Raw genomic sequence first — 10,680 nt, 5'->3', positions numbered from 1 at the left:
GAAACACACATGATCACAAACAATACAGAAACTCAACCCATCCAACCATGAAGTAATTTTCTCCAAATTTCATGCAATCTACTTTTGGTTTCTGTAAATTTCATGTAATAACTTGCATAATAAGCTAGGTTTCTCTTTAGTGGCACCACCAAATCACTGCTACATTCATATAAACTCGGTTAAAACTCCCACAAACCCTGCATTTCTAATCAGGTTTGCATCCTCACTTGTGTAGGGATCTAGGTGAATGACCCTGACTAGCATTACTTGCTACAGCTTTTTAGTTGCACATTATTTTTGCATGCTCTTAATTACACCATCAATCATCACTAGTCCTCTTGTTTTACCATTAACCTTACTAGACAAAAAAGGCATCCACTGATAAAAAGGGACATGTTGAAACTATGGTAAAACACAGATTTTCCACAATACAACAAACATTACAAACTATAATCACAATTGAGGTACAAACAAAGACACAGTAGGACACCCAATTATGAGTTGTTGGTAAAGATGCAAGCAAAAAAAATAACATGAATCCCATCTTCATCTCTTTATATTTGCAATTACTTTTGGAATCTCTTCATATTCCAATGGCCTTGTTAACATTAAAGTACATTGGGGGGGGTGATAATATACAAAGACACCACCACATCAAGTAACGGTTCCATTAAGCTCTCAGTTTTTAATTAGTTTGAGAGATTTTTGAAACCCCTGGAAGTTCAGACCTTCCCTGTATGTATACCTTCTTCAATCTCAAAAATCAAGTCAATTTTTCAGTTAATTGAAAATTGTGTATCATGACACCATGAAATAAATGCAGTTGTAATGTTTCATAAACGACCTTAGTGAGATGACCTCTTAGTGAGTGCTCCTCAGCAGGATTCTCTATTATTCATCTAGAATCTGATTGACTTGTATTAGAAGATGGAGACCCTGACCGTACATCCTTGAGTGCATTGCCAGAGTTCCCATTGCTTGTTCCTACAAGCTCCTTCTGTTCTGTTCCAGATATTATTTCATTATCAAGAGGTAGTGTTTGTTTTGGTCCATTCAATGCCACACCCAAAAGGAGGTTCTCTTCTAACTGCGACTTCGGTCCTAATGACTCCCCTTTGGATGAAGATGCACTCTGTAATTGTGCCCGCCTCGAATCCATTTTCTGACCAACTGTTGTTTTCTGATCAATATTAAATTCAGTTTCATTGAGTTCTTCCTTTGCATTACTTTTCTCTTCTCTTGAGGATCCAGAATCCAAATCAATCACAGATTTGCTTATTTTCTCTGTTTTTTCCCCAGAAGATGGCCCCGTATGCTCAAACATTCTAGCATGCGACTTCTGACTAGGTTGAGAAATCAGCTCAACCATCTTGCTTGAGTTTTTTTCTACTCTCACTGATCCTGTATCTGAAGTAGGTTTGGTTGGGGCCTCCCCATCTGTTTGTGGGTCCACTGAATCTTCTGCAATGTTTGCAGGTGGTTTCTCAAAAGCTGCTCCCAACAATGTTATATCTTTGGAATTAAGGCCCATGGAATCTAGGCCTTCAAGCTGAGACTTATGTTTACTTACAGCTTTGGACTCTACTGCCTCAGAATGGTTACCACTCTTAGAAATTCCATCATTAGACAATATCTCATCTTTAGCTTGATATACTTCTTTCTTAGGGCTCATTGTCTGCCCAGAATTGCTCTCGTTCCCATCAGCATTAACTATTTCATCTCTTACCAGTGCTGAGCCATTTTTAGAATTTGCAGACTGGTCAGCATCACGATATGCATTCGCAACAGCGGTTGCCTCAATCAACAGATACGGTCTTCCTTGAGTTTCAGTCGGGCGATTCATGTCTCGATATGGTGCACCACGAGGTTCTACATCATCAAGTACACGTTGCACTGATCGAATGGGGGTAGCTAAGCGAGCATGATGATGGCTTATGACTTTCATCAAGTCCAATAGAATTACTTCCTGAAATTCAGCAAGATATTACTCATTTAATTTCAGAGTAACCTAAAATTTACTAATGGGTAACGCACCTTCACACGCAGGTATTCTTCAAAATGTGGAGTTTTCACAAAACAAGAAACTAAGACCTGCATGAATTATACATGATTCAAAAGCATAGAAAATTAGAATCTAGTTGAGACATTCTAAATTTAATACAATACACAGCTTGAGACATCACCATAAGAGCCTGGTTTTCAGGACTGATGCTTTCAAAAAAGACTCTTCGGTGCAATCTTCTTTGCTCTACTTGAGGATGCTTCGCTAAAACTTTCCTCATATCAGCTACAATATTCTGGATAATAAAATCTCTCAGGAAGCACAAACAGCAAAAGCAAAGCAAAACCAGCAGAAAAAAGGGAGGGATGCTCTTACAGAAAGTTTGGTAACATCTAAGTGGCTTATCCCAAAATATGTCTTGATGCGCCAGTGTGACTTTTGACTTAGATTTCGAACAACACTAACAGTAAACTTATGATTTGGTATATGAACTGCTTCTCTATCATCTCCCCGGACTATTGTTGGAGACCACCACCCAACATGCTGAAAATACAACAAAGGACTTGTTCACAGAACAATGGCTGAATATCATTAGTGATAAAGAGTACCATGAATTCAAGGAACTTATCAAACATCTGAGCTTTGCATATTTTTTTCACAGAGATAGTTCGACAAGCGATTACACCAATCCATTAACTGCCAATTAAAGAGTGGTGAGAATTGAAGGAACCTACCTCAACTGTACCAGACACTTCATATCCATCAATTTTTGTTTGAATCCACTCATTGAGAACAAACGGCCGTGTTGCATGGATCATTATACTTGAGAGAAAGTTTGTGAAGATCTATAAATAGAAGTACAGATGCATTTAATGTTAAACAACTCATCCCCAAAGTTATGTGGGGATTACGTACGGATTCCTTGCTAAAGACTTCTTGCTTCAAACTTAAGGTTACTGAAAGTTTCTTACCTCTCTACCTGCCAGAGTAAGTAGCACTGTACCAAGGCCACCGGCTGTCAGCCATTTTTGTGTAGAGAAACCCAGAAGTTCCATGAACAGACAGACGGCTGCTATCCATACTGCTGTATAAACTGCATTTCCAACAAATTGAGCACCAAGCTGCAAAGATACGACTTTCATTAAAACATTGCTTCCTAACATTAAGTCAGATAACAAAATGGTCACGTGACTCACACTCCGAGAATCCTGTGTATCTTGCCGATCCAACATAACTTTGTGCATCTGCTGAATCACACTGAGATTCAAAGCATAATAATTTATAAGCTATGGTTGTGACCACATGGAATTTGAAAAAGAAAACATATATCACCATATTCTACTTACCTGTTGGTGCAATATGCAAATGCTATGACTGTGGATAAAGACCGCACAAAATTTACAAAACGTTGTTTGATTGCTTGACTTCTCTCAGAAGAGAGCACAACAGGATCAAACGCCCTGAATAAAACATTAATCAGCATTCCAACCAAGAAGAAAGTAACAAATGACTGTCTGGAATCATTGAACTCCATATTGAATCAATGCTTCTTCCTTACCTGCAGACCAATATAACTCCAATCCATAGGAGCACAGGTCGCACATACATTCTCATGATATGGTTCAACTGACTATCTTTCCAACTCCAGTCTTCCTTCTGTAAAAGATAGCATTGCATTGCAATTATGTAGAATACCTTAGAATATAAATAGCAGAGAATTTCAGAGCATAAACATACATGTAATATGGTTCGGTGTATGAACTGTAGTAAGGGTCCTAAACCCCACATTGCAAATGTCATAAGTCCAATGGCTGGAGCACACTGTTGGAATAATTGACTCTCATGCATGACCTTGAACACACTGGATTATCAATTAATGTAGATTGTAAATAGAAGTCCATCATCCCATTTTAAGTCAATTTCAGAGGAAAATGATGTCAATAAAGGATTAGGATGTTCATAACAGCCAGGCTTACCACAATGAAAAAGCCTAACATTCACTGTATAATATAAAAAATTATCTTTTGCACTAGAACTCTACTATATACCAAACTATCTGAGAATCTGACATCTGGGAAGCCCTACTTCTGAAATTATTAATATATGATTATCTACAAATGAATGCTTAACAGGCAAGAGTTTACATACTATGATTGAAGGCCTCAAAACAAATCATTTAATACTATCAGCTACCCAATAAATGTTCTCAGAGTTCTCACCCTGTGGATAGTTTAAAAATACTTTCATACCATGAGTAACGAGAGCCAGTTTTTACCTTGCAACAGAACTCGTTGAGAATGTTCTCACTGCATTTACAATTTCCTTAGATGGGACTGGAATAGATGAAGCGTATGCATAACAAAAACCACCCATACTACGGGCTTTTTGTTTGAAATTCATTGCCGGAATATACCACCCAATATGTACCATAGCCTGAAAATAATGCGTCACTGTAAGTCTATGAAATGAAATGTATGGTCTTTGCAAATAACAACTGGAAACTTATAACACTTGAGTCAAAAAAATCAGTTATTATTGCAATTCAAACAATGACATAATCTCATATATACCATGAACTGAGGTGTTTGGGCATAACTTGCAGAAAGGTGAGTCTGATAGCTCAGTCGAGAACATTGTGACTGAAAAAGGACCTGTTGAAATAAGGGAATCATTGAACAGCTAACAATTTGCAATTATGCGGGTATGATCCAAGAGAATACAGAGTCAGCCGTCATAACCATGAAATTTGCATTACAACACCATCTCAAATTGGTAGAAAAAAGAATGTTTGAAAAGAAATGGTGACATCACAACATCGCCATCCAACAGCATTTAATTTTGAAGACAACTATGTCTAAAAAATATTTCGATATTCCCAAACATTGCATAATAACACCATTTCAGATTATATTGCAAAAGAAAAAGAGCTTCACAATAGAAATTTGAATCGCAACACCATCTCAAATTGAAAACAAAGAAATTTTCCAAAAGCAGCAGCATAGGAGACTTTCACAAAGAGCACTAAGGTAAGGTCTAGAACCACATACCTTTTTTGTGGATTCAGTGCGAACAAGATGATGTAATTGTAAAGAACACATTTTGAATCTTTTCACAACCTGTGCACCCTTCTTTCAAAATATAAACGAAGAATCTGTAGCTTTTGGTTGGAATGCTCGTGGTGATGCCAATTTCTGCAACTTGTATGTTGGTAAACACTGTCTAATCTTTTTCCACCACTTTCACAAATTCAGGAAACTGGTTTCCGATGAATGATTAATATAACCTGAGTTGCTGAGAAAAAAAGGGATTGAATCTCACATCTCATGAAATTGATTTCTATAACTCCTATGTGAGGAAACATTTTCTAATCTCTCTTTCTACAAAGCTCAAATAGCCAGCACAATATTTTTGATAAAATCTTTCAGAACGGAAAGAAAAAACTGCTGTGAAATTAGAACAAAGACTGAAAGCAAATAAAATTAAGAATGATCATCTTGTTATGAGAAGCTGATTCAAAAATCTACCCTTCTAGTTCTTTGTCGAAATGGATCTATGGCCTTTGGTTTGAATATGCAAACAAAGACAACAATCTTACAACTTTGTGTGTGACCAAAACCTATTTATGTTTTCTGCTACAAATGTTCCCAGATGTTTTCTGATGAAATTGTATCCAAAAGAAACCCATTTTCATGTTCAATCTAATACGGAAAGAAATTTAAAAACAAGAACCCTTAGCTCCTGTATGAAACTGGTTCAAAAATCCAACTTTTATTTTGTTTTCTGCAAAAAATAAGAATTAACTCCTACTTCTCCACCATGTTCACAGAAGAAAACAACATAGTTTCTGATGCAATCATTTACCGAAGCTGAATATACGAAGGAGAAGCGTAGATTGCAAAAAAGTCGATGTTGAAGAGAAGCTTGTACATGATAGAAAAAACAAAGAGACGGAAAGAAAGAAACAAGAAATAAAAAAAGGGGAAGGAGGATTACTGCTACCTGGTTTGGTGAGGTAATTAATTGGTTGGAAAGCAGATTGTTCTGTCTTCTTCGTTCCTTCTTTTTTCTCTTGAGAGTCCCTCTGTATCTGAGCGCGATCCTGATACGGGGCCTGAGCCTGAGGCTGAGGCTGTAGCGATGGCGGATCGTGAAGCAGAGGATCGACAGCGAAAAAAGAAACCCTAAATCGCTCGCTCTGTATATTTCTTCGACTTCCTTCGTTCTGCTCAGAAGAATAAGAATGAAAAGGGTATTATTATTATTATTATTATTATTATTATTAAAACAGTAAATAGGAAATAAATAATAATATGGAGATAAATTACACGTCGGCATGTTGATATTGTAACATGTGACGAAAATAAGAAGAAGAAGAAGAAGAAAATGAGAGAGAGAGAGAGAGAGAGAGAGAGAGATTGATTCTATTATGTACATATATTCTTTGGAGCTCAAATATGACCTACGAGACCAAAAATATTACATTTCACGTGATACATGTGAAAGAGAGAGAGAGAGAGAGAGAGAGAGATTGATTCTATTATGTATATATATTCTTCGGAGTTCAAATATGACCTACAAGACCAAAAATATTACATTTCACGTGATACATGTGAAAGAGAGAGAGCGAGAGAATGAATGTGTGTGTGTGTTGAGAGGTGGTCTTTTGATCATCGGAGCACGGGGGGGACTACATGTGCCCGAATTTTGAGACCTGCTATCTCTCTCGCGTGTGCCAACTGTATGTATTGTTTTTCTCCGTCAATCTTCGACACAACCAACAATCATCATCAACGAAGATGATTTGCTATAGAGTGCCCGGAAGAGAAGGAATGCCGCGATTCGAAAATGTTCGATCAATCGTTCATGCTAGAATGATTGTGAAAAGAAATACATTAACACCACCGCTCTTATCAGTTATTGAACTTCGAAGCGTGAAATATTAAATGAAGTTTTGAGATTCTTTTGTCCTTAAGGCTTTCAAAACACAAAGTGGCATTATTGGCAGGAGATGTTACAAAGGGATGCAATTGGTTTGCCATTTATCACCATCTTAGATGTCAATTGTAATTGAGATCATGTATGCAATGAAATCATCTTCACAAACTAAGGAGTTCAAATGTTGGGCATGTTGGTAGAACGTTGACATTTTTTAATGGTAATGCCACCGATTGTTTCATTGCCAATTTGTTTTTATGAAACTTTACTTGATCACTTGCTTCTCTACAAAGACTATCATCGAGTGAAGCTTCCGTCCTCTTTCCCATGAGCTCCACCTTATGCTACTTTTCTTCGATGTTTTCCAATCACTTGGTTCTTAGCAAAAACTATTATTGGGTAAAGGTTCCATTGTCTTCACTCGATCTACATGTAATCCATTGCAATTCCTTCTCGTTTGCTTATGTTTATTGCTCTATATGCATCTTCTTACTATGTCCTTTTAGAGGGGAATGTTACCATATCAATATATGGGTTCTGGGAAAAAAACACCAATAGTAATTACCATTTTTTAGGATCAATTTGTTTGTGTGCACGATCTCAAACAAAGATCGTAAAAATGCTTAATAAGGAACATAACATCAAACGACACATTGCTTAGGACTTCGATCACAAGTTCAATGGTGCAAAGCACAAGCTTTGTCATTACACCAAACAATTTAGCTTCGTAAAATTATTATTATTTATTATCATAAGATCCATAAGAAAATATAGGAAGGTGTGTATATGACACGTGCCATGTCTTGGTTGTACCACTAAATAATAATTGAATGAAATTTTCCACATAGACAAAATGACATAAAGCTTGTGATATCACGTCATATGTTACGATAACAATAGCGCTCTACTAAAATACAAGGAAATATCACCTAAATATGATTGTTTTAAATGTTAAAAAGTATATTACTTAATTTTAAGTCACCTATTTGTGCATTCTTGATATGAGAGTCGTCGAAGTTGTTATGTACAAAACATAAGCTCGCTATCATCTTTAAACAAAGAAGTGTTTGTTTCTTCGTAATCATTTTGGCATGTAAAATCAAATTGTTCTCCTAGACTAAATTTGTTATAGCTTCAAGTTCTTCGTCTTCCTCTAAATTTTGAGTGATTGAAAGACTCTTTTTTAGCACACAGCTATCATCTTTAAACAAAGAAGTGTTTGTTTCTTCGTAATCATTTTGGCATGTAAAATCAAAATTGTTCTCCTAGACTAAATTTGTTATAGCTTCAAGTTCTTCGTCTTCCTCTAAATTTTGAGTGATTGAAAGACTCTTTTTTAGCACACAGCTATCATCTTTAAACAAAGAAGTGTTTGTTTCTTCGTAATCATTTTGGCATGTAAAATCAAAATTGTTCTCCTAGACTAAATTTGTTATAGCTTCAAGTTCTTCGTCTTCCTCTAAATTTTGAGTGATTGAAAGACTCTTTTTTAGCACACAGCTATCATCTTTAAACAAAGAAGTGTTTGTTTCTTCGTAATCATTTTGGCATGTAAAATCAAAATTGTTCTCCTAGACTAAATTTGTTATAACTTCAAGTTCTTCGTCTTCCTCTAAATTTTGAGTGATTGAAAGACTCTTTTTTAGCACACAGCTATCATCTTTAAACAAAGAAGTGTTTGTTTCTTCGTAATCATTTTGGCATGTAAAATCAAAATTGTTCTCCTAGACTAAATTTGTTATAGCTTCAAGTTCTTCGTCTTCCTCTAAATTTTGAGTGATTGAAAGACTCTTTTTTAGCACACAGCTATCATCTTTAAACAAAGAAGTGTTTGTTTCTTCGTAATCATTTTGGCATGTAAAATCAAAATTGTTCTCCTAGACTAAATTTGTTATAGCTTCAAGTTCTTCATCTTCCTCTAAATTTTGAGTGATTGAAAGACTCTTTTTTAGCACACAGCTATCATCTTTAAACAAAGAAGTGTTTGTTTCTTCGTAATCATTTTGGCATGTAAAATCAAAATTGTTCTCCTAGACTAAATTTGTTATAGCTTCAAGTTCTTCATCTTCCTCTAAATTTTGAGTGATTGAAAGACTCTTTTTTAGCACACAGCTATCATCTTTAAACAAAGAAGTGTTTGTTTCTTCGTAATCATTTTGGCATGTAAAATCAAAATTGTTCTCCTAGACTAAATTTGTTATAGCTTCAAGTTCTTCGTCTTCCTCTAAATTTTGAGTGATTGAAAGACTCTTTTTTAGCACACAGCTATCATCTTTAAACAAAGAAGTGTTTGTTTCTTCGTAATCATTTTGGCATGTAAAATCAAAATTGTTCTCCTAGACTAAATTTGTTATAGCTTCAAGTTCTTCGTCTTCCTCTAAATTTTGAGTGATTGAAAGACTCTTTTTTAGCACACAGCTATCATCTTTAAACAAAGAAGTGTTTGTTTCTTCGTAATCATTTTGGCATGTAAAATCAAAATTGTTCTCCTAGACTAAATTTGTTATAACTTCAAGTTCTTCGTCTTCCTCTAAATTTTGAGTGATTGAAAGACTCTTTTTTAGCACACATCTAGCAATAGGCCCAATTTGGTTTTAGTTTAGTTTAGTTCGGTTTCTTGGCCTTGAAATCAAACCAAACCATTTATTCATAATAAAAACCAAACCAAATTGTTTAAATTTTATGAAGCCATTTAATCCAAATTGTTTAAAAAATAGGAGAGGCCAAACCGTTTACGAAAAATTTAGAACCAAACCAAATCAGTTTATCATAAATCAAAATCAAACCACATCAAACTATTTTTATTGATATTGATCATCATACTTATTATAAATTTATGTGAGAAAATCATCATAAATTTGGTCATCATACTTATAATATTTGATCATCATAAATGAAAAAGGAGACTCTACATATAATGCATATAAAATTTAATAAGTTAAAATTAGGGTTTAAAATTAAAAGTTGAAAGTTAGAGCTTATAAGGAAAATTTAGGAGTATTTTTTAACTTATAAACCATTAAACCTTTAAACTGAAACCAATTGTCAAGACAGATTGAGAGAGAGAGAATTGAAAGGAAAATATTATATTGCACTATACGATGGATTACAAAAAGTAGGCAACATGGAGCTCTAGAATGGTGTTGAACCAATTTAGTTTTTGGATGGTTAATAGATCCCTATTTATAAGTCCCTATAAAGTATTCTAAAAGGTTCTAGAGTATAGAACACTCTAGAATATTCTAGGACATTCTAGAATGTAGAGTAATCTGAAATATTCTTATGATATTAGATTATATATTCTAAAAACTATATATATAAACATATCATTACAATGGTTAAGGATTTGACACATGTATAACAAGGTTGTAGGTTGAAATCCTTTCGAGGCATCACGTATCAAGGGTCGTATGGTTTGTATTAGGACCTGGTTTACGAGGATATTGGTGATGAAATGCAGTGACCATGTCCGCGACATTGGCAAGATTTGTTGCAGGTTCCCAAGTTCGATCATTGGGTGTATAGCCAAACCAATCAACCAAGTAATACAAATTGTTGCACACAATTTTAGAATCGAGAATGGCAGCAACCTCAAATTCAGGTCCTTCCAAGAACTCAATAGGAGGTGGGGGAGTTGTGAGACGACCCGGAATTGAACTTGTGGTGTAAGGTTCCAAAAGGGATACATGAAACACCGAATGAAGATGTATGTGCCGAGGGAGGTCAAAACGAAATGCAACTCA

General features: G+C 35.3%; 1 protein-coding gene across 2 annotated transcripts; it reads right to left on the bottom strand.

Moving 5' to 3' along the window:
- Positions 1–534: 534 nt before the first annotated feature.
- Positions 535–5,296, bottom strand: LOC147860711 (mechanosensitive ion channel protein 2, chloroplastic-like). 2 transcript variants are annotated; one of them, XM_087323461.1, is made up of 13 exons: positions 5,050–5,296; positions 4,573–4,653; positions 4,278–4,435; positions 3,740–3,863; positions 3,561–3,658; positions 3,349–3,462; positions 3,199–3,259; positions 2,974–3,123; positions 2,737–2,847; positions 2,378–2,545; positions 2,184–2,297; positions 2,035–2,091; positions 535–1,966 (listed from the first exon to the last, which is right to left on the bottom strand). In XM_087323461.1, exons 1-13 carry the CDS (start codon positions 5,098–5,100, stop codon positions 896–898), a joined length of 2,358 nt encoding a protein of 785 aa, XP_087179587.1. In that variant the 5' UTR covers positions 5,101–5,296; the 3' UTR covers positions 535–895. The 2 variants fall into 2 exon arrangements, with proteins under 2 accessions (XP_087179587.1, XP_087179588.1); XM_087323462.1 differs by lacking the exons at positions 3,740–3,863; positions 4,573–4,653; positions 5,050–5,296 and having other exon boundaries at positions 4,278–4,417.
- Positions 5,297–10,680: the final 5,384 nt, after the last annotated feature.

Source organism: Azolla caroliniana, unplaced genomic scaffold, assembly GCF_043228905.1.
Source record: "Azolla caroliniana isolate FFs.n. ecotype wild unplaced genomic scaffold, voAzoCaro1.0.p SCAF_8, whole genome shotgun sequence".
Classification (NCBI taxonomy): Eukaryota; Viridiplantae; Streptophyta; class Polypodiopsida; order Salviniales; family Salviniaceae; genus Azolla; species Azolla caroliniana.
This window is presented reverse-complemented; position numbering and strand designations above follow the sequence as displayed.